The 25,481-nt window shown below is 33.8% G+C and overlaps 1 protein-coding gene across 1 annotated transcript; it reads left to right on the top strand.

The window, feature by feature from the left end:
* Positions 1–1,638: 1,638 nt before the first annotated feature.
* On the top strand, positions 1,639–3,431 carry LOC145041012 (F-box family protein). The gene is made up of 2 exons (XM_078992377.1): positions 1,639–2,689; positions 2,795–3,431. The coding sequence occupies exons 1-2, from the start codon at positions 1,805–1,807 to the stop codon at positions 3,224–3,226; spliced, it is 1,317 nt and encodes a 438-aa protein (XP_078848503.1). The 5' UTR covers positions 1,639–1,804; the 3' UTR covers positions 3,227–3,431.
* Positions 3,432–25,481: the final 22,050 nt, after the last annotated feature.

The following is a 25,481-nucleotide window of genomic DNA, read 5'->3' as shown; positions in this document are numbered from 1 at the left end:
TTTTTTTATGTGTGTGACCTTCAACATGAAATCACATATCTTCGACATTATATGGATTGAGGATCTCATACTGTCAAACCTTAGCTTCATTTTGGAGGTTACAAAGGTAAAAAAAATTAGTTTTTTTTTTTTTACCTTTGTAACCTCTAAAATGAAGCTAAAGTTAGAGCTCCTCCATTTATATGATGTCGAAGATATGTGATTTCATTGGTAAAAAATAGCTAATGTCGAAGATCCTCCATTCATACAATGCCAAATAAATTTAGTACTTATTTTAAAAATATTGATAAATACTTGAGACAAAATGGGATTAAAGGTAAAAAATAGCAACTTACTTGCAAAATTTTCATAGGATTGTTAAAATAAACATACAATTAAACCTTGTGAAAATAGTGTCGGGGGCATCATTTGAAAACAAAATTAATCTTGTGAATATAACATTTGGTAAAGGTACGCATTTCAAACTATTTTTTTTTAATTGAAGTAAAAACCGAACCATGTTTTAAAAACTATTTGAAATTGTTTTTTTTCCTGATTTTTCTACTATAACCGAACGAACCTGTTTTAACTAGAAAATTTGACTTTTTACATAGTTTCACTTAAAAAACCGAATTGCTTATAGCTGAAATAGATCTAGACAAAATCAATTTTTTTAAAACTAATTTTTAAAAACCAAAACTGATATATTTACACATTTAGCCTCGGGACATATGGTAAATAAAGAACTTCATCCTCACAATAAAAACATTCATTTTCATCATTCCTTATTAAGCTTACCTTCATAGCTTGAAAGTGGATCCAATATGATGAACAAGAAAAAGAAAAGGCAGAAACATAAAAAACCGAATCGCTTTTTTTAAAAATCGATTCAGAATAGGTTTTAATAACTATTTGAAATTGGTTTTTTCCCTTATTTTTCTACTATAACCGAACGAACCTGTTTTAACTAGAAAAATTGGCTTTTTACATAATTTCACTTAAAAAAACCAAACCGCTTATAGCCGAAATAGGCCTAGACAAAATCAACTCTTTTTAAACTAATTTTTAAAAATCAAAATCGATATATGTACACATTTAGCCTTGGGATATGTGGTAAATAAAGAACTTCATCCTCACAATTAAAATATTTTTTTTCAACATTCATTATTAAGTTTACCTTCGTAGCTTGAAAGTAGACCCAATATGATGAACAAGAAAATGAAAAGGCAGAAATGTGACCTAGCATATTAGATTCAATCATTTTTAGGTGATTGATGCGTAGGGTGCACATGAGTTAGAGAATATAAGTTTATTAGTTGGTAACCGATTCCATTAATGAAATATTAATGAATAAGTTAAAGTTAAGTTTATTTTGAAAAAAAAAACATTTTAGGTCAAAACAAAAAATGTAGGGTTTTTTATGAAAAAAACAAAAAACTCCATTTACGTGTTGGTGATTTGATAAGGTCTAAAATAAATTATTTTAATGGATAAAACTTAGGTATTTTTTGAAAAATAATTTTTTTTAGTGTAAACAAAATAAAATCAGAAAACCTGCCACTGGACCTTTTTGAAAGAAAATAAGAGTATCATTTGAACTATGAGTATAACTAGGAAAAAACAAGGAAACTTCTTGCATTTTACTCCTTTTATAGAGATCTAAATGCAAATTCTGAAAATTGAGGATCTTTAATCTCTCTCGGACTTCCGGGAACACAATTTATCCAATTTATGCACGGATTGTACAGATAACCGAGGAAGCAAATTGGTATCAAGGACCGTAACATCGTGTGTTCCTCCTTTAGAATCCCAAATCAACAACCAAATGGCCAATCTTGATGCCGGTGAAACAATCATACCGGTGCTTTCCTTCTCCGACTTCCCCGAAGACGTTCAGCTCTGCATCCTGTCTTTCCTCACTCCATCCGAGATCTCCTCATTCGCCTGCACCTCAAAGCAATTCCTCTCCGTCTGCCGGAGCGACTCCAAGCTATGGTTTTCAATGTGCGATCGTCGATGGGGATCCAAGACCCAAATCAAAAAATGGGGCTCTGGTATGATCTCGTTCAAGCATCTCTACAAAACGCTACACGAATACGAAAACTTGATCGGATTCTGGCGTCTTAGCAGCAGCGAAAGCCAAGCCAGGAGCCCCAACGCAATTCCTAACCAACCACCGGCGTTGGTCTTTTTCGAGTGGGGTTCATCCTTCATTACCGGCTCTAGGGTTTCACCTTCCGACACCGCTAGTTATAACGTCGTAAAGGCCCCCTTTCTATGGATGGGTATTTCTCCTAAAGGTGAAATTGTTAATTTTCTTGAACCCAATTCCCAACTAAAATTGGATTCCAGTTCGATCGCCCTCGTTCAGAATGATCTAATTTCTTCTCTGGGAAATGAATTGGTTTTCGTGGATGTTTTTCATAAGGAGGATCACATTGTGATCGAAGAACGTGTTAGCTTTGGGAATCTAAATGTACTGAATGAAGAGACGCGCGTGTTTGAAAGTGGATCCCCTCCGGACAGGATAACGTCTGAGCTTTATCAGTACTTTGCAAACCGGACGAGTCCAGGAGGAGAAAGAGCCTGGAGGAGACAGAGGAGGAGAGAAAGAGAGAGACGGGGGAATAAGAAATGGGACTCTGCGGATTTTGTTAAGATTGTCGATTGCTCTCCAACAACTTTAAGGCCTTTGCAGGGTCTTTGGAAGGTAAATCAAACATTTCCACTGTAGAATTTGAAAACTTGATTGGAGTTTGAATTGATAACTTAATTCATGGGGATAGGATTGCATTGATTTTGTTCCTTGCTGCAGGGATTTTGTGAAGATGCAAATTTGGACTTCTTTCTTATGACATATAATGACATTGGTGTTATAACATGTCGAAGGATTGGAGACTCGTGCAAACCTTTCTTCAGTTATGCACCGGTTTTTTGGACCTCAAACACTGAATCTCCATTTTCTTCTGAAGAAGAATACATATATGATACCCGTGAACATCTTCTGCCACCGGGTCATCTGCTGTGCTCAGAAAAGGAAGCCGTGTCACGCATTCTTTACATCGATTCAAGCTATGATCTGGTGATACCAGGATTGTCAACTGTTAATCCTCATCAGGCGGAGGGGAGGATTTGGCAGTATGGTGATGGCACATTTGGATTTGGGTTTCTTCGTGATAATCACATCATAGACCTAAGGCACATTGCAGTGGATGGATGCCTGTTAGATGCCACAGAATCTTTGTAATAAATAGTTGATGCTCCTTGCTTAGATTAGTATTTACCATTTACTATTTACTATTTAGTAATGTTGTAATTCACACATCTGAATTAGATCCGGGCTATCCTAGTGATCTACATTCGACTGTGTAGATAAATAAGTTAATCCCTTCACTTAACTGTATGTTCAGTTTATTTATTCTGCAAAATTTGAATTCTTCCTTCATATTTAATGTATGCTGATGTATGGATAATCTGTATTATGGCAATAAAGGCTATACATATTTAGGGAAAAGACCAGGGAGGTATTGCAGGATGAAGAATTCTGCTATTTGCAAGAAGTTGCAATGTGCTTTATGATTTTTCCTTATTATAGTATTTTTACTTCTTGGTTTGCTATACAGTAATTGTAAGCGTTGTAATTTCGGTGGGTTTTTGTTTTTTACAGCCTTTGTATGCTAATTTATCTCCGAGTTTTAAATATAAATGGCATCTTAATCGACATAAGGTACTAATTTTGTTACTTATCACACACACATCCACATTCCGTATTGCTGCTAAAGAAGGCGTAATAACTCACTGCTCCGGCTCAATGGCATCAAAATTGTATCAGGGCTCAAGTGATTCCTGAAGCCACTGAGACCATGAAATTTTGCTACTTCAACACAAGGAAATTTAATGTTATTTTTGGTTGGTTGGTTAACTTGCACTGTTAATCGCACTTTTATTTTATATATATATATATATATATATATATATATATATATATATATATATATATATATATATATATATATATATATATATATATATATATATATTGGAAAAATAAATATACCCTTAAGGGTATATAAGCTTAGGTACCCAAACTCACCATACTACATCATTTTGTATCATACATAGACATTGTAATTGTCCAATGTTCTTATAATTCAACTTTTAAATTGAATTACTTCAAAAAATTTTATAAATTTCATATTTATCTTCCTCTTATATAATTGTCATTTTCAACAATAATATATATAGCCTAGTAAGTGTTCGACAAAAAGATGTGATGTAAAAAGCAAATATAGTGAAAATTTAAAAATATTGTATATAAATCAAGTTAAGGATTGAAGTTTAACAATATTATAATAAATATATCAAACAAAACGATGTATTATTATGAGTTTGAGTACCTAAGCTTATATACCCTTAAGGGTATATTCACTTTTCCCTATATATATATATATATATATATATATATATATATATATATATATATATATATATATATATATATATATATATATATATATATATATATATTCAAATGAGAACCAAAAAATGTTAAAAACCGTAAGAACCTTTAACTTTAGATGTTTATAAAGGGTTTAGGGTAACCCTAAACCTTAAACCCTAAACCGTAAACCCTTTATAAACACCCAAAACCCTTTATAAACACCCTAAACCCTAAACCGTAAACCCAAAACCCTTTATAAACACCTTAAAACCCTAAACCCTAAATCCTTTATAAACATTTAAAATTAAAGGTTCTTACGGTTCTTAACCTTATATATATATATATATATATATATATATATATATATATATATATATATATATATATGTATATATATATATATATATATATATATATATATATATATAGGTTTATGTGAGACGGCCTAATTTTGTGAGAGCATGAGACATATTTTTTTATTTTTTTAATTTTTTATTTATTTTTTTTAGTTAATTCAACTTCCGAAAATAATATTTAAAAAAAAGACTTTTTGGATTTTTCCATTTATTTTGCATTTTAAAATTATTTTTTAGAATATGTACAGTGTAATATTCTATTAGAATATTTCACGTATTTTTCAAAAAAAACAAAAAATTTTTTATTTTTTTTAATTTTTTTTTAGTTAATTCAAGTTTCGAAAATAATATTTAAAAAACGAATTTTTAGATTTTTCCATTTATTTTGCATTTTAAAACTATTTTTTGGAATATGTGAGTGTAATATTCTATTAGAATATTTCACGTATTTTTAAAAAAGAAATGAGATTTTTTAAAATTTTTTTTTTTAGTTAATTCAAATTCCGAAAATAATATTTAATTTTTTTTTGGATTTTTCCATTTATTTTGCGTTTTAAAATTATTTTTAGATTTGGTCTCATGGTTTTACAAAATTATAATGGTCTCAAATGAACCTGAACCTATATATATATATATATATATATATATATATATATATATATATATATATATATATATATATATATATATATATATATATATATAAGAAAAGTGAATATACCATTAAGGGTATATAAGATTAGGTACTCAAATATACTATACTATGTTATTTTGTATCATATATATACATTGTAATTGCCCAATATTCATATAATTCAACTTCTAACTTGATTTACTTTCAAGATTTTTGTAAATTTCACATTTATTTTCCTCTTAAATAATTTTCATTTTTACTATAACATATATAGTCTATTAGGTGTTCGGCAAAAAGATTTGGTTTATGATGAAGATAATAATGAAATTTTGAAAATTTTGAAAGTAAATCAAGTTAGGGATTGAAGTTTAAGAATATTATAATGAATATATCAAACAAAACAATGTATTATTGTGGATTTAGGTACCTAAGCTTATATACCTTTAAGGGTATATTCACTTTTCCCTATATATATATATATATATATATATATATATATATATATATATATATATATATATATATATATATATATATATATATATATGTCTCAAATGCAAAAGGTACAAACACATATTGATTTTCTATACATGCATTCTCGCGCTTTGCCACTTTGCACGCACCGCCTTTCAAAGTGACATGTCGTGCTGTGAAACCCCCGCTCCTCAAATCGACAAGAGGAGAGACCCCACTAAGATCCACACACACGTGCTTCCCTCCTACCCATCTAAAGACCAAAATGTCAGCCGGTCTAAGTGTGGATCTTCCATCCTGTGGGTCCGTCAAAAAGTTCACTAACGCATCTTTCTTTGCAGAAATATCAGCATGCCGAAAAACATCAAAGAGAACATCCCTAACCACATCATGTCTGTACTTGAAACCAGGGGGCTCTCTACAATGAACCGCAGACAAAGGTATCCAAACATGCTTTGCGACAAACTGGACATATCTCGTCAATTGGGAATAGAGGAATCATGAGGCGGTAACGAAGGATAGTTCTGTACTCCACATGAGACATATGCTGGTCAAGACCATCAATGGGGATAGTTAGCAGAAAATCCTGAGCATGAGGTGCTCGAAGACACTACAAAACTGCTTTCTGTCTAACAGTCATATCGAAGTTGACTTCCATATCTATGATAATTTTGCTAAAGAGGGCATACAACAATGCTTTTTGGGATTTAAGGGGGGGGGGGTGTCCTTATTAGTGAAACTGCTATAGTTAAATCCGAAAATCTTATTGCGAAGACGAGTCATAGCACATAGGTAATCAGAGTCCATACCACATATGTCGCTGTCACGTAAGATGTGGTCTTGTAATGCCCAAGATTGGGTCCTCAAGGCTATAAATGCATTGGAGGAAACCTCGTATGCCAAGTACAAACCCAATTCATGTACTTCTACTTCATGCATTGTTTAAATGGCTACTACGTTGGCAAGCAAGAAGATGTTTGAAAGTAATATGTTCATTTAATTTGATAGTTCCAAACTTCCAATTCATGTACTTCTTTGTAGTGGGGAATGATTAGGTAATGGTCTGCACATAATTGAGGAAACACAAATTTCAGTTACAAATATCGACTAATCTAGTATATGTTGCTACACTTTGACCAGAAAACACTACTTTTCAAAGGCATAATAGTTAAACGATTAGGTCGTACTATAAACACACCGGTCGATCTCCATCTAGATTCTACTAACCTCCATTTTAGGTCTTCTTTTTTCATCTCTCTTTTCAATAATAATTAAAAAACACTTTTTAATTAAGAGTCATACTATACACACCGGTTTATCCCAATCTAGATTTTACTAACCTCCATTTTAGGTCTACTTTTTTCACCTCTCTTACCAATAATGATTAAAAAACACTTTTTAATTAAATGTCATTATTACAATAGTAATTAAGTAATGATTATTATTTTACTTTTAATTATTAATTATAATATAAAAAATAATTATTTTTTTGGGAAATATACATCATATTAAAACATATAACGTATTTCAATGTCATTTATTTGTTTTGGATTAGTTTTATACTAAAAAAAAAATATCATACAAGGAGTATTTTCGGATTCAAATTTAAATAATATATCTTTGACAACAAACCATACAACTCACAATTTTTTTTTCTTAACTGAACACTTTTTTTTTTACTTATTTTTTTAGTTTCATTTGATTTTTAATATATATATATATATATATATATATATATATATATATATATATATATATATATATATATATATATATATATATATATATATAAAGTTGATTTCTTTCTATTTCTTTTGCAACATTCTTAACAACAAACTTCTTTTTTTACTTACATTTTATATTTAAAAAAGGACAACCCAACAAATACAAATCGAATATATTTTTTAGATTGCAGAAAAACAACACAAGAAAAAACTAATAAACGATATGGCATGTGTTGATATTTATTATAAATTAAAAAAAGCTAAAAAATGGTGGATAAAAGTTATGTATTGCGTGTTTTGTCACATTTACCTCGATAAAAAAATTGTATCTAAGTATATATAAGTTGTAAAAATAAGAAAAAAAAATGAGATTAAAAAAATGGCGGCACAGCAAAGCTGACACAAATATATATATATATATATATATATATATATATATATATATATATATATATATATATATATATATATATATATATATATATACTAGCAGCGTACCTGCGCAAAGCGGCGGGGTGTGTAAATTCTTTCGGTGATATGTTTCCTCTACAAAAATGTTATGTTACAAAAGAAAGTACATGTCGAAAACAAAATAATCAAACTATGGTGTTATTTGGGAGATGAAGTTATTTTTTGTTCCTAGACGGTGGACTTTATAGTAGATGAGGGAACAAAGATGTATATGCGATTGGAGGGATATTTGAATCAACATGCTAAATTTAAGGATATCTAAAAGGGTTCAAAATTTGAATGAATCCGGGATTTCAGGGAACAATATCAAATTGTTGAGAAATATAAGGAGATTTGATGATAAATATTTGAATTCAAAATGTGGTTAAGATTTAATATTATTTTATTAATGTTTACTTGTACTATCAGCTTCATTATTTGGACGTCTTAAAAAATTATTATTATTATAATCAATCTATTTTTAGAAATAGTTAGATTTCTTTTATAAGATAGTATATATATATATATATATATATATATATATATATATATATATATATATATATATATATATATATTGCAACTATTAAAAAAGTATTAAAGTTGAGCTATTAAAAATATAGTTCTGTTATTAATGTTGTAAAAATAAGAAAAAGGAAAAGGGTAAATGACACAAAGAACACTCTTTTTACATAAAAATTCGATTTTGACATCGTGTTTTTTTTTTGTCAATTTTGACACTGTGTTTTCCAATTTGTTACAATTCTAACCACTTTACCGGTTAACCATGTTACACGCTGACGTGACATGATGACGTGTCAGTTTTGATGATGTGACATGCTGACATGATATTCTAACGTGTCAAAATTGATTTTTTTTTCCAAAAAAAACACTAAGTTTTTTTTTTTTTTTTTTTTTTTCGATTTTGACACTAAGTTTAATTTTTTATTACAATTTTGACACTATGTTTTTTTTGTTCCAATCGAACATCATTTATCAAATTTTGTTCAATTTTATCTATTTTCCGTTTGAAACCGTATAAATATATTTTTTTATTACATTATAAACACGTCAGCATGTCACGTTATCAAAATTGACATGTCATCATATCACGTCACCATGCAACCTGGTTAACCGGTCAAATGATCAGAATTATAATAAATTGAAAAATATAGTGTCAAAATTGACACAAAAAAAAAAAATGGTGTCAAAATCGAATTTCTGTATAAAAATAATGTTTTTTGTACCATTTACGAAAAGAAAAACGAAATGAAAAAGGAAAATGTCGATCGAACAAAGTTGGCTAGAATTTCTCAACTATAAATTAAAAGCCTATAGGTTAATAAGAAAATTGATGCATATGATTGTAAAAATAAGAAAAGTAACCAATTAATATTCACTGCATGTAACGCTCAATACAATCATGAATACATAATCATTAAAACTAGACTACGGTAGATAATGTGTATAAAAAATAGTTTTAATTAAATGTCATTATCACAATCCTAATTAAATAGTAATTATCACTTTACTATTAATTAATAATTATAATATAAATAAATAAATGAGTTTTTTATAAGTATTCATTTCATTTTCCAATCTCAGCCTCTAATTTGTTCTTTTGTTTTTGGTTTTTGGTTGTTGTTGTTGATGTTTTTATTTTTATTTTTATTTTTTTGTTTTTAATTATTTTATTATTATTATTATTATTATTATTATTATTATTATATTTTAATATTAATATTATTATTGTTTTAAATTTCGCACAAAATTTTAAAATTCGGACGACATTATAAATTCGAACGGCTATATAAAATCGTTTTTAAATATTTTTTTATATATTAATATTAATATTATTATTGTTATCATTATTATAAATTTTGAACAACATTTTATAAATTAAACATTATAAATTCGAACGTCTATATAAAATCGGAACAAAATCAAAGTTTGTCCATATTAATTAAAAGCTTTGTACGGTCAGAAGTATCGTACGCCGTCTTGTTGGCTTGAGGCCGAAGAAAAGCAATTTATGGGCCCCGAAATAGTCCATCAGACTGCTGAAAAGCTGAAAGTGATTAGAGAAAGAATGTTAGTAGCTCAAGATTGCCAAAAGAGATATGCTGACAAAAAACGACGACATATGACATTCGATGTTGGAGATTCGGTTTTGCCTAAAGTGTCATCGTGGAAGGGACTTATATGATTTGGAAAGAGAGGAAAGTTGAGTCCAAGGTTTATTAGATCATTCAAGGTTCTTCAAAGGGTTGGGAACCAAGCTTAAAAGTTGGAATTGCCAGAAGAACTAGATGGTATTCATAACAGTTTCCATGTGTGTTATTTGAGGAAGTTCATGGGAAAAGTTTTCGATGTAATTCCACTCTCGGAATTAAGAATGGATGAAAATAAAAGGTTAATCGAAGAGTCTTAGGCAATTGTTGACCACAAGACATAGAAGTTGTGACGCAAGATGGTCGACTTAGTGCTTGCGCGATGAAAACATATGAATGAGTCGAACCTCACCTGGGAAACACAGAGTGATACGATGAGTCGCTATCCACATCTGTTTGCTGATTGTAACATCGAAAAAATACAGTCCAAAAATTTAGTTTTAATTCATAAATAAAAACCATGAGTATCATGCATCATATAAAAATCATAAACCATGTATCTCATAAGTAATATAATCAATTGTCAATATATCAAAATCATGTCAAAACATCAGAGTAAATCATCCTAGGATAAAAGTCGTGGTGTGTCTCATGCAGTCATCCCGAGCTCTTCCCCTTGCTAGTGGAAGTACCTGAAACCAAAACTAAAAACTGTAAGCACGAAGCTTAGTGAGTCTCCCCAAACTACCACATGATATACACATAATCACATAATAGCATACATTGGGCCTTTCCCACTACATTGAACCCCGCCCGGCATCAGGCCTCGCCCGGCATCAGACCGAAGTCTGGTATAACATATCAACAAGCATTAACATAAACGCATAACATAAACATATAAACATTCCTCGGGCTTACCCCGACATCGGACCGAAGTCCGGAGCACATAACAAATAATATATAAGCTAAACATTCCTCGGGCTTGCCCCGACATCGGACTGAAGTCCGGAACACATCACACATAACATATAAGTGAAACTTTCATCGGGCTTACCCCGTCATCGGATCGAAGTCCGGAACACATAAACAAACACATGCGAGAATCACGAACACATCAAGCTAACAAACATTCCTCGGGCTTTCCCCGACATCAGATCGAAGTCCGAAAACATATAATCTACATCTGGCTAACCCCAACATTGGAACTAAGTCTGGCATATGCTAACATACACAAATAGGCCGACATTGGTGCGTTCGACCTGTTCCTACTGCAGGAAAACTCACATCGCATTCCTGAAATCCCGCGAATAAATCTCGGGCTGCTGGCTAACATATCCCAAAACTGTTAACATTAAAACAAAACCCAATTAACCATTTGGGTTTCCTATGCATAACTATAAAATCCCCACCTGTGTTAAAAGGACCATTTTACCCCTAACCTATCTTGGTCCAAGATTAAGGCCCAACTCATACTCTGATGGACCAAAAGTCAAATAATCAACCAAGGCCCAACTATGGCCTAATTTTCCAAATTAGGCCCAAACTCCTCACATGGTCTTTCCTTGAGGCCCAACCATTTATTCTTGGTCCAACACATAACAATCCAATGGTCCAAAATCTCATAACATCGAGGTCCAGTTATGGACTATCTATGGCCTAATTTTCCTAATTGGGCCCAAGCCTGTCTAATGGGCCTTATCCTAATGCCCAAACCAAATATTCTAGTCTATGTATTTGTTCTTGGATGGCCTATCAAGAGCCCAATCCCTATACCCAACAGAAAGACCCAACTCAAGGCCCAACCAAAATTGGGGTTTCTCACATGAAATGACGATTACGGTTAAGTATTCTTACTTAAACCAGTAAGGACTTAATCCACTAAGTCCATCACTCCATTAGGCCATTCATACAATTTAGCTGGACATAAATCGTAACTTTAGTCCACTGGTGCAAATACAGGTCCCGACAATCTAAAACTAACATCTTCCAAAATTAGGGTTTTCTAACCCTTAATTTGGGTTTCTAACCCAAGCACATGTCAATTAGTCAAATAGTTAGGTTTTTAAGTCAATTAGGGCTTCATTAAGTCGAGCACCACCCACTGCCACCTCAGGCGGTGGTGGTCGACGGCGGTACACGACGTTAGCCACCACCTCACGTTCATGGTCATGATTCTAGTCTAATCATGTCCACACATCCCATAAGCAATCAAATCATATGAAAATGCACACTGCCACCCAACACGGCGACTGGTGGTGCAGAAGGCGGCAGCCACCACCTCACGGTGGTGGCAACGGGTTTTTCCCTTGATTAAACATGAATCATTCCACATAATCCCATCAAACCCACAGTTAAACACAATAAATCACACACACAAACACCCTTCACAGTGGCTGATGGCGGTAAAAAGCGGTGGCAGGGGGCGGCAGCCATCATGGTTGGCTGCCATGGTGGTTGCTTGCGATTTCCAACAACATATATACACACATAGAATCGACTAGACATGCATTCCTTCGCCACTCTAAGCTGAGTATGCACCGAACACATGTAATGACACACATGACGCCGCCATCCTTACGGTGGCAGATGGCAACCGAAGGACTCAACGAAAAGGGAAGCCCGGAGAAACGACAGCGACGGGACTCAGGAAAGTGACGAAAGAAGCAAAAGGAATACATTGCTGGCAAAAGGATATGCAGCAGTGACCACAAACTCTCCGATCTTTACAATCACCGGCGATGACAGTGTGCGAGGTTTGGCTCTGAGTTTTTGACTTCTCCCTACGTCTCCAATAACAAAGCATGTTATGGCGGTGCTCAACGACGAGGCAACAAGTGGCCCTGTCTAATCGAATAGTGAACGAAGGGGGGGGGGGTGGCGACTGAACATCATGCATGGAGGCTTGTGTATAATTAGGGTTAGGGTTTGGCAATGTAACATGAGTGTAAAGAGGATACCGGGTTTAAGTTACGCTCCCATACAAACTTTTACATATTAAACAAGTCTAGTGCCTCCCCATCGAATCTTTTTCAACTTTAATCCAATATTTACCCTTTAGCCCCTGATTCCATAAGTTCATTTCATTTTAGGTCCAAAACTTACCAAACAAACCTTCCTCTACAAATTATTTTCAACTGAAGTCCATATATTACCATTCAGTCCCTTAGCCTCCAAAATCTCTTCAAATTAAGTCCTTATAATTTACCTACCAATCCCTGCCTTCATGAATATTTACAAACCACTCCGGAACTTACACTTTTAACCCCCAACTTCTAAAATTATAACAATTAACTCATCGAGACCAATACCTTGCTATATTATTATTGATTTTAGGGCTACTATTCATTCATTAATTCGTCTATTTATTTATTTAATAAACGGGGTGTTACAATTCTCCCCCACTTAAATTAGATTTCGTCCTCGAAATCATTCCTTACCATTCCTTACACGCCAGACAACTTGAATGACATGGCTATAATTCCGAGCATACCCCAGCCTTCCCTAGGCAAATCAAGCCAACCCTCACTGGTTTTTAAATCCGAAGATGCACGAATTCTTGGCATTATGGTCACATTTACTCCATCTGAAATCTGCATTCTCGGGGTGGTTTGACTCCCTGATAGACCGCCCATATAGAATCATTATAGCTGTATACTGTGTGAGTGACTTAGCATTACCCAACAATCTGTTACTCTAACCATACATAAAACCCTAAAATACCATTACTGCTTGAGACACCGAAACTGTCTTAAGCATTGAATTGCCTGAAAACACCGAACTGCCTGAAACAGTATGATGTCGCATGGCTGCTTCCCAAAATCCACCGGAACCTCCCTGGTTCCAGCTTATCTAAAATTTTGAAGTCCTGTCTAGTTGCTGAGCCAAAAGAAATCTCATAGTCGCCCCACGCGACTTCCGAACAAAATCTTTATTTATCAATAGTTTCCACTAGTTATCTTGCCAATGAGGCTCTAATGAATTTCTTTGATCTAACTGATCGGGTCCACATGTTGAGTCTTGACGTCACAAATTCCAAGGCTAAAAGTGATTGTTACATAACTAAAAGGCAGCCATGCACCACAAAGGACCTTATATGGTCCATTGCTTCCCTGATCCCATAACTATAGTGGCGTTCCTACGGTCGTATCGCTGGCTCAACCATGTCTAATTCATCTAGGGAAATCCGTAAACCAATCTGTGGATTTCCCACGCCCTCACTGCTGCACCCGAACTAGTGGGTACTACTGTTCCTTCCATGTTCTAACAACACGCTCATGCTATCTACCAACCTAATGAATGCTAAGACTACACCCGCAGACTTACAACACTTCTAGTGCTATCTGCCAACCTTTTGAGTGCTACGACTACACCCACAGACTTACAACACTTCTTGTACAATCTGCCAACCTTATGAATGTTGCGGCTACACCCACATACTTAAAAAACTTTCTCACACTATCTGTCAACCTTGTGAATGCAACGGCTACACCAGCATACTTAGAACACTTTCTCATACTATCTAGCTTCTAGTGAATGCTACGACTATCCCATAGTCTTACAACACTTTCCACACAATCTCAATCGCTGATTACTAATCCGAACACATCCTGCATTAAGCATACGCACACGATCTAACATCCAATGTTGAACCCATGTCTTGACCAGAATCCCCAACTTGATTCCCTGAAGCCGGCTATCAAACAATCCAAGAACGCAATCTCATCATTGGCAAGTTTTCCGAACTTCCAACTCACACTATCCTCATTCCATATAGCTGCTTGTGTTGTCTTTCTTCCTGACAAGGATGCGAAACTTATCCTAGTTTCATAACTGCTCCTGCTTCTGAATCCCTAGATGATTCTCCTCTACTTAGATTTGACTAAGTCTTCACAATGCATGAAAATTGGAAAATTCCTAATCCTTCTCACTTTCCAACGATCGATTTGATGACAACTAGCTCCGATGGCAACCAACTCTTACCGACTAGTGCTCAATTACTAGCCAATCAATAACGGTTACTAAGACAACCAAATCCTATCGATGGTGGATAACCATCCTGTGGAACCCTGACTGTAGACCTTCCACAAAACCCCTGATCCGATTCGACCATAAACCAAGATGACATTGTACACTCCCAACCCACAATTAGGAAAATAACCTTTCGCTACCCACTAATAATTTTCGGTATGCAATTGGCATATTATATCTCTTGGAAATATAATTCAAACACAAACATATGATGAACCCAGAGTTACACATACTCAAACCCTTAGAACGAAAGACTCCATTGTGTAGTTTCCCACAAGTGCTGCACTAAATCTGGCCTTGCTAGCCTCTTAAAAGCTGATCTGAAATCTTAGGTCTCTTCCCGAGACTCTTCAATATATATGTAACCGAACTGGTTTCCTCTTCCTAATGTGCTCCAAGTCAATATCCTGTTCTCGGGCTCTAGAAGTGATATCATTCAGGGTCTCGCACACCGAGAAACTTACGATCTCCTTGCTATCACTCTACAACATGTCATGATACCTTACCTTCTTTATTTCCTCATCTACTACATATTGTGGTACCAAATAAGCTCTCTCCCGAGACTTGGCAGTTCTCTCTGCCACAGTCTCAATAGTATGATAGAGATCTAACAACTCTTGCGCCAACTGTCGTGCCTCACTTGTCGGGCAACTTCGCCCATAATCTGGTCAAAAAGTCATCCCATGACATAACATCAACCGCTTCATCACTCAACTCACTACCAACCTATTCCCATCAATCACGTGCTCTGTCCTTCAGGAGACAGGAAGTAAGCTAGACCTATTTCCATTCTACCAATGAATAGTTTATAATAATTTGTAAATCTAGATTGGCTAATTTTTGTCTAATAGAACCTCCCCTGGTAGACATATCTCGATTTCGAAAGGTATCGAAGCTCCAGGTAGTAAAATCCTTTGCAGGGTCTTTGGAAGGTAAATCAAACATTTCCATTGTAGAATTTGAAAACTTGATTGGAGTTTGAATTGATAACTTAATTCATGGGGATAGGATGGCATTGATTTTATTCCTTCTTGCAGGGATTTTGTGAAGATGCAAATGATAACGTCTATTTTATGCATATATTTATGATATTTTCTTATTATTTTATACTATGTTTTTTATGTTATTTAGAACTAAAAAATACTTAATCTGGTTTGAAATATTCAATTACAGTAAAAATGGGAGCCGGAATGCAAAAGGAAGAGAATGGAGCTGAAAAGATGCAAAAAGGATATTGCTGGCAGTTTGACCCCTCTTCAGTGTTTCTGGTATATTTGATGACTCATAAGTCCAATTGACGAGATTGAAAATGTTATGAAAACTAGATGAAATTTCCTACGACTTATGTGAGAGGGAATTTTTGCTAATTCCACATTTATCTTATCCAAAATCGGCCTTGAAGATGAAGCATAAAAGCTGGACGGAAATTCCCTCCAAGTTACTTATTCCCCAAGCATCACTTACCTTATTATTTTTTGCTTAATCCCTAAGCCACAATTAGTTTCCGTATTCCAATCCAACTCTAATATTACATATTAATTTCGTCTCCCTTCAACTATAAATACCCCATATCATTCCACCATTTTCATAATCTATGATATTCCACTTCGACTTGTGCAACAGAAAACTTCATAACTACCGTTTTGAGGGTCTAGAAGGCGACCGGAAGGCCGTAAAGCTGCCAGGAGCGAATATCTAAGGGATTGGAGAGCGGATACGTGTCGGTAATCATGTGGCTTGTTAACGTGACCATGTTTACCATTCCACTGTGATACTATTATGTGTTTACTTTCTGATTTAGGTGTAAAAACCTTTTACTTTGTGTTTATGATTGAATGAAACCTTAATTATTGGATTAATTGCTATATTGGATTGTTTGTTTATGTTTAATTTATCTTGCCAAGCTTGTTAAAATATCCTTACGTGTTAATGATAATTATTTGCTGTTAATTTCCAAGTAAATTGAGTTGTATGAACATCTGCTTGATTGCTTGTCTCTTATGATTTTGATGACCATCAAGATTATATGTCTAGGAATAACGAATGTGAAACTAGGATTAACTCGGAAATAAGTAAGTTAATGTGTGAACCTTGTGTGATAAACCATCAACAAGAGGTCAATTTGATTAACTATTATTGCAAGTCTTGCTTGATACGAACTAAACACTAGGAAGCATGTTAGTTTAATCAACTAATCACTGTTTGAATTAACTTGTTTGCTAAAGGATTAGTAATAGTGAATGCGAATCTAATCATTTTAGGAATCGGTGAACATGAATAAATGAATTTGTGTATGCAATTGTCTATGCTTTTAAGGTGTAATTTATCTAAACCAAAGTACCCGAAGAGATTTGTTTCCCTGTTAGTTTATCGAGATTTGTTAATTAGTTGTTCGTTTGAGATTTAATAAACCATTTCTTTACTGCTTTTATGTGTCTTGTGTAACCTATAATCAAATATTTTAAATTAATTCACTACCGTTCCCCTTGTGTTCGACACCCTTGCTTATCAAAGCTATACTATACTCGATCGGGTTCACTGCCTGTAAGGTGTGGTTTAGATGCGATAAATTAGGAATTATAAATAAAAAATTAGTGCATGAAAAATTCAGATCAGCAAATTTGGACTTCTTTCTTATGACATATAATGACATTGGTGTTATAACATGTCGAAGGATTGGAGACTTGTGCAAACCTTTCTTCAGTTATGCACCGGTTTTTTGGACCTCAAACACTGAATCTCCATTTTCTTCTGAAGAAGAATACATATATGATACCCGTGAACATCTTCTGCCACCGGGTCATCTGCTGTGCTCAGAAAAGGAAGCCATGTCACGCATTCTTTACATCGATTCAAGCTATGATCTGGTGATACCAGGATTGTCAACTGTTAATCCTCATCAGGCGGAGGGGAGGATTTGGCAGTATGATGATGACACATTTGGATTTGGGTTTCTTCGTGATAATCACATCATAGACCTAAGGCACATTGCAGTGGATGGATGCCTGTTAGATGCCACAGAATCTTTGTAATAAATAGTTGATGCTCCTTGCTTAGATTAGTATTTACCATTTACTATTTACTATTTAGTAATGTTGTAATTCACACATCTGAATTAGATCCGGGCTATCCTAGTGATCTACATTCGACTATGTAGATAAATAAGTTAATCCCTTTACTTAACTGTATGTTCAGTTTATTTATTCTGCAAAATTTGAATTCTCCCTTCATATTTAATGTATGCAAAATTTTAATGTATGTTAATGTATGGATAATCTGTATTATGGCAAAAAAGGCTATACATATTTAGGGAAAAGGACACGGAGGTATTGCAGGATGAAGAATTCTGCTATTTGCAAGAAGTTGCAATGTACTTTATGTTTATTCCTTATTATAGTATTTTTACTTCTTGGTTTGAATTTTAACATAATCAATGCATGCTTGAGAACAAGAAGATAAACTTACCTCTTTCTTCTTGGATTTTGAGGTGGAAGAAACCATTAGGGCAAACTGCAACTCCATCATATTTGCTTCTGGATCAGCCTCATCATTCTTCACAAGAACATCATTATTGATTTGGGCCAAGTGTGCATTTTCAGGTCTTGAAATATTCAGGGATTGAATATGGTCCTCCCAGTCAAAAGACTGAGCAACCATTGCAGTCTCACTGTTGACCGTTGCACCTCCATGATTATTTCCTATAGAAACCACCGTTCTGTCATTGTTCATCCTTCGATCTGGTTTCGGTCACTCACGAGCAAAATAACCTGGCTCGTGACAATTGAAGCATCACAACTTTCCTTTGTTAAACCCCACTTTCTTGTTAACATTCATTCCCCAGTTATTCTTTCTTGTCTTCTTTGTGAACTGCTTCGCTCTGAATACTGCCATAGCTATTTGCCACGTAATATCCATCTCTTCCACATCTTCTAGATGAATTTGATCCAGGTCAGCAAATGATAGTTGAGGTGGGAGCTCTCCGGCTAAAAGGGCATTATAACAGTTGACAAGTCTAGTGGCAAGAACAAGATTTTCATCATTTTCTTTGGATTTTGAGGAAGAGGCCACAACTGGTACATTGGAGGAGGTAACAGCTTGTGGAGCAACAGATGACTTGCTTTGTGAGTTAGGCATGGATGACGCAGCAGTAAAAGATGTTACTGGTGGAGTAGCAAAAGTCTGAATCTGAGGTTGTTGAACAGCGAACGTTTGGCCTAGAGAGGAGATGAGTGATGAAAGAGCATTGTTTGAAGAAATCCTGAGATTTGTAGTCGAATATGAATTCGCATGATTAATCTCTCGCTGCTTATCATCAAGATCACAGGCTTTAATAATCGCCATTATTTCAGCATGAGTGAGACGATTTAGATCTTTTGTCTTCTTGATAACAGCTACGTTCATATCCCACGATTTTGGAAGTCCATTCAGTAGCTTTTTATTTATCTCTGACTTAGTCAAGAAGATCCCGACTATATTCATCACAGTAGTGAGTGTGGTGAATCGCTGCAGCTGAGCTTCCAGGGTTTCTCCAGGGATGTAGTTGAACATGTTGAATTTTTGCTGTAGCATATCCTGACGGCTTTCTTTTTTGTCTTCATTTCCCTCGTAGACCTCGATCAAGGCTTCCCACAATGCTTTGGCTGAAATATATTCTCTGAAACCTTGAGCTATATCAGGAGATAAAGGCATGGTCCGAGTGGCTAAAGCCCTTTCATGTTCTTCAACTTTCTCAAAATCCTCATCGGTATAATTTTCAACTGCTTTGTCAACCTGTTGTCTCGCAATAGTGGTAGTTATTCTGACTAGACCTTTGATAATGCTTCTCCAAATCTTGAAGTCTTTCATTTTGATGTACTTTTCAATTCGGTATTTCCATTCAGGAAACCCATCTACAGACAACGATCTTGGAATACGTGTGGTTGTTCCCAAACTGAATCCAGTTCGTGATGATGTGCTTGACTTTGAGAATCCATTTTTAATTTATATATATATATATATATATATATATATATATATATATATATATATATATATATATATATATATATATATATATATATTAAAGTTCTCAAGAAAAGGAATAGTGAACTTATCATTTTTTTTGGCAGAATTGGTCCCTGCACTTTGCTCGTCATTCTTTACCTATTTTGACATTTTTGGTCATTGCAATCAATATTTTTACACTTTTTAGGAACCTTTTAATATTTAAAGTTTGGCCACAAAACTTTAACGGTTTGACAACTTTGATCTATTTTCTAAAAATTTACTAATTCCTACCCCTTTAATTCTTTAACTGTTTTGACACTTTTGATCCTTGCAGTCAAAGCTTTTACATTTTTTTTCATAAAAAACATGAAAAAACGGTTCGGGGCAAAGTCCGGGCTTTTCATCCTTGCACTTTCTACGTCTATCATATTTTTCGATTCAGAAACAATATTGAAAGCTTCTGGCCCCCGCGTAGCGGGGGTAACCTTTATAATTTTAGTTAATTTTTTAAATCAAAAAGATTAAACACAAGAAAAATTCAAATATTTTTTTGCGGCCGTAAACAGAGTTTACGGTCAAACGGGGTTTACGGTCAACGAAGATTCAGTGTTCACGGTCTATGATGATTCTTGAGTTCACGGTTGAAAGTCAGTTCACGGTTATTGAAGATCTTGACTTTACGACCGTATATAGGAGTTTACGGCCGTAAATACGTGGCTGTTCACAGAATGTTTACGAAAAACAGAAATTTAAGCAGTTTCGATCCCTTATTGTCACGAAATCATTAAAAGCAATCTTGAATAGTGATGAAGTCAATATCCTTTGACCGAAAACTTGATTGATAGATGTTTTGACATCAGTTTCGATCTTATACCAATTGTAAGCTCCTAAAAACATATCTTAAACAATGATCAAGCAATCAATCAATCAATATAACAAGAATTGGAGTAGAAGAAGAATAAAATCAAGCTTGCACACGTTTATATATCAAAAACGTCTGATACAACTTGAATGCTCTTGGCCGTGAACTCTAAACGAACAACATCTACAACTGACCAAGATAATCCTTATTTATAGAAGACATTGGCCGTAAACAGGGTTTACGACCGTAAACGTGTTTACGACCATAAACACTAGCCCTGGCCGTAAACACCCAAACACCCCCCAAAATACATAAAATGACTCAATAGACCTTATACAATAGAAAGCTTAGATCAAACCACATACTGGACCCTTTAAATGCCCAAGATTGGGCCATCGAGGCTACAAATGCGTAGGAGAAAAGCTCGTATGCCGAGTACAAACCCAATTCATGTACTTCTACTTCATGCACTATTTGAATGGCTACTACGTTGGGAAACAAGAAGATGAATGAAAACAATATGTTCATTTAATTTGACGGTTCCAAACTTCCAGTTCATGTACTTCTCTGGGGAATGATTGGGTAATGGTCTGCACATAATTGAGGAAACATAAATTTTAGCTACTAATATCGACTAATCTAGTATATGCTGCTACACTTTGACCAGAAAATACTACTTTTCAAAGGCATAATAGTTAAACGATTAGGTCGTACTATATACACACCAATCTATCTCCATCTAGATTCTACTAACCTCCATTTTAGGTCTACTTTTTTCATCTCTCTTTTCAATAATAATTAAAAAACACTTTTTAATTAAGGGTCATACTATACACACACTAGTCTTTCCCGATCTGGATTCTACTAAATAACCTCCATTTTAGGTCTACTTTTTTCACCTCTCTTACCAATAATGATAAAAAAACACTTTTTAATTAAGTGTTATTATTAAAATCGTAATTAAGTAATAATTATTACTTTACTTTTAATTATTAATTATAATATAAATAAATAATTTTTTTTGGGAAATATCCATCATATTAAAACATATTTCAATTTCATTTATTTGTTTTGGATTAGTTTTATACTAAAAAAATATCATACACAGAGTATTTTCGGATTCAAATTTAGATAATATATTGTTGACAACAGAGTTTTTTTTTTTACTTATTTTAAAAAAAAGACAACCCAACAAATACAAATCAAATATATTTTTTAGTTTGCAAAATAAAAAACAACACAAGAAAAAACTAATAAACGATATGGCATGTGTTGATATTTCTTATAAATTAAAAAAAAGCTAAAAAAATGGTGGATAAAAGTTGCCTATTGCTTGTGTTGTCACATTTAGGCAATAAAAAATTATAAGTTGTTAAAATAAGAAAAGAAATGAGATTAAAAAAATGGCGGCAGAACAAAGCTGGCTCAAATTTCATATATATATATATATATATATATATATATATATATATATATATATATATATATATATATATATATATATTTATTTATTTATTTCTGTTATCAAAGTTGTAAAAATAAAAAAAAAGTGTGAGCTATTAAAAAATATATTTCTGTTATCAAAGCTGTAAAAATAAGAAAAAGAAAAACGAGATTAAAAAAGAAAACGTCCGCAGAACAAAGCTGCTAATTCCTAAACTATAAATTAAAAAGCCTATAGGTTAAATAAGAAAATTGATGCAGATGATTGTAATTGAAAAAAAAAAAAAAAAAAAAGTAACCAATTAATATTCACTCATGCAAGGCTCAATACAATCATGAATATATAATCATAAAACTAGACTAGTGTGTAATATAAAGGGTTGGTTAATAAGACACCCTATTTTACCATTTAGACAACCCTAATTAATGTTTGAAATATTTTTATTGGTTGAAATTGCATTGTTTTCCGAAAAAGATGATTACAAGAAGTTGATTATAGGTTGACTTTTTATAAAAATGATTATAGGGTGTCTAAGGGGTGTCTTCTTAGCATCACCCGTAATATAATGGTGTGTAAAAAAATAACCTTTAATTAAATGTCATTATTACAATAGTAATTAAATAATGATTATTACTTTACTTTTACTTAATAATTATAATATAAATAATAAAATGAGTGTTCTATAAATATTTTTGTCATTTTCCAATCCCACTACCCTTATTTGATCTTTTGTTTTTGATTGTTGTTGTTTTTATTTTTATTTTTATTTTTTTGTTTTTAATTTTTTTTAATTTAAATTATTATTATTATTATTATTGTTATTATTATTATTATTTTAATATTAATATTATTATTGTTATAAATTTCACACAAAATTTTAACATTCGGACGACATTATATATTCGAACGGCTATATAAAATCGTTTTAAATATTTTTTAATATTTTAATATTAATATTATTATTCTTGTTATTATTATAAATCTTGAACAACATTTTAGAAATCGGACATGATAAATTCGAACGTCTATATAAAATCGGAACAAAATCAAAGTTTGTCCCTATTAATTACAAGCTTTGTACGGTCAGAAGTACCGTATGCTGTCTTGTTGGCTTGAGGCCGGAGAAAAGCAGTTTATGTGCCTCGAAATAGTCCATCTGACTGCTGAAAAGCTGAAAGTGATTACAGAAAGAATGTTAGCAGCTCAAGATTACCAAAAGAGATATGCTGACAAAAAACGACAACCGATGACATTCGATGTTGGAGATTCGGTTTTGCTTAAAGTGTCATCGTGGAAGGGACTTATATGATTTGGAAAGAGAGGAAAGTTGAGTCCAAAATTTATTAGATCATTAAAGGTTCTTCAAAGGATTGGGAACCAAGCTTACAAGCTGGAATTGCCAGAAGAACCAGACGGTATTCATAACACTTTCCATGTGTGTTATTTGAGGAAGTTCACGGGAGAAGTTTCGATGTAATTCCACTCTCGAAATTAAGAATGGATGAAAATAAGAGGTTAATTGAAGAGCCTTAGGCAATTGTTGACCGCAAGACATAGAAGTTGTGACGCAAGATGATTAACTTAGTGCTTGTGCGATGGAAACATATGAATGGGCCGAACCTCACCTGGGAAACAAAGAGTGATACGATGAGTCGCTATCCACATCTGTTTGCTGATTGTAACATCCCAAAAATATAGTCCAAAATTTTCGTTTTAATTCATAAATAAAAACCATGAGTATCATGCATCATATAAAAATCATAAACCGTGTATCTCATAAGTAATATAATCAACTGTCAATATATCAAAATCATGTCAAAACATCAGAGTAAATCATCTTACGATAAAAGTTGTGGTGTGTGCCATGTAGTCATCCCGAGCTCTTCCCCTTACTAGTGGAAGTACGTGAAACCAAAACTGAAAACTCTAAGCACGAAGCTTAGTGAGTCTCCCCAAACTACCACATAATATACACATAATCACATAATAGCATACATTGAGCCTTTCCCACTACATCGGACCCCGCCCGACATCGGACAAATTCGGTATCGGGCCTCGCCCGACATCGGACCAAAGTCCGGCACCGGTCCCCGCCCGGCATCAAGCCTCACACGGCATCGAACCGAATTTCGGTATACATATAACATATCAACAAGCATATAACATAAACACATAACATAAACATATAAAAATTCCTCGGGGTTACCCCGCCATCGAACCGAAGTCCGGAACACATAACAAATAACATATAAGCTAAACATTCCTCGCGCTTACCCCGTCATCAGACCGAAGTCCGGAACACATCACACATAACATATAAGCTAAACATTCATTGGGCTTACCCCGACATCGGATCGAAGTCCGGAACACATAAACAAACACATGCAAGAATCACGAACACATCAAGCATACAAACATTCCTCGGGCTTGCCCTGTATCGGATCGAAGTCTAGAAACAGATAATCTACATCGGGCTAACCCCGACATTGGAACTATGTCCGACATATGCTAACATACATAAATAAGCCGACATTGGTGCCTTCGACCTGTTCCTACTGCAGGAAAACTCACCTCGCATTGCTGAAGTCCCACAAATAAATCTCGGGCTACTGGCTGATAAATCCCTAAACTGTCAACATCAAAACAAAACCAAATTAACCATTTAGGCTTCCTATGCATAACTATAAAATCCCCACTTGTGTTAAAAGGACCATTTTACCCCTAACCTAGCTTGGTCCAAGATTAAGGCCCAACTCATACTCTGATGGCCCAAAAGTCAAATAATCAACTAAGGCCCAACTATGGCCCAATTTTCCAAATTGGGCCCAAACTCCTCACATGGTCTTTCCTTGAGGCCCAACCATTTATTCTTGGTCCAACACATGACAATCCAATGGTCCAAAATCTCATAACATCGAGGTCCAGTTATGGACTATCTATGGCCTAATTTTCCCAACTGGGCCCAAGCCTGTCTAATGGGCCTTATCCTAAT

Source organism: Lactuca saligna, chromosome 1 (genome assembly GCF_052625555.1).
Source record: "Lactuca saligna cultivar CGN05327 chromosome 1, ASM5262555v1, whole genome shotgun sequence".
Classification (NCBI taxonomy): domain Eukaryota; kingdom Viridiplantae; phylum Streptophyta; class Magnoliopsida; order Asterales; family Asteraceae; genus Lactuca; species Lactuca saligna.
This window is presented reverse-complemented; position numbering and strand designations above follow the sequence as displayed.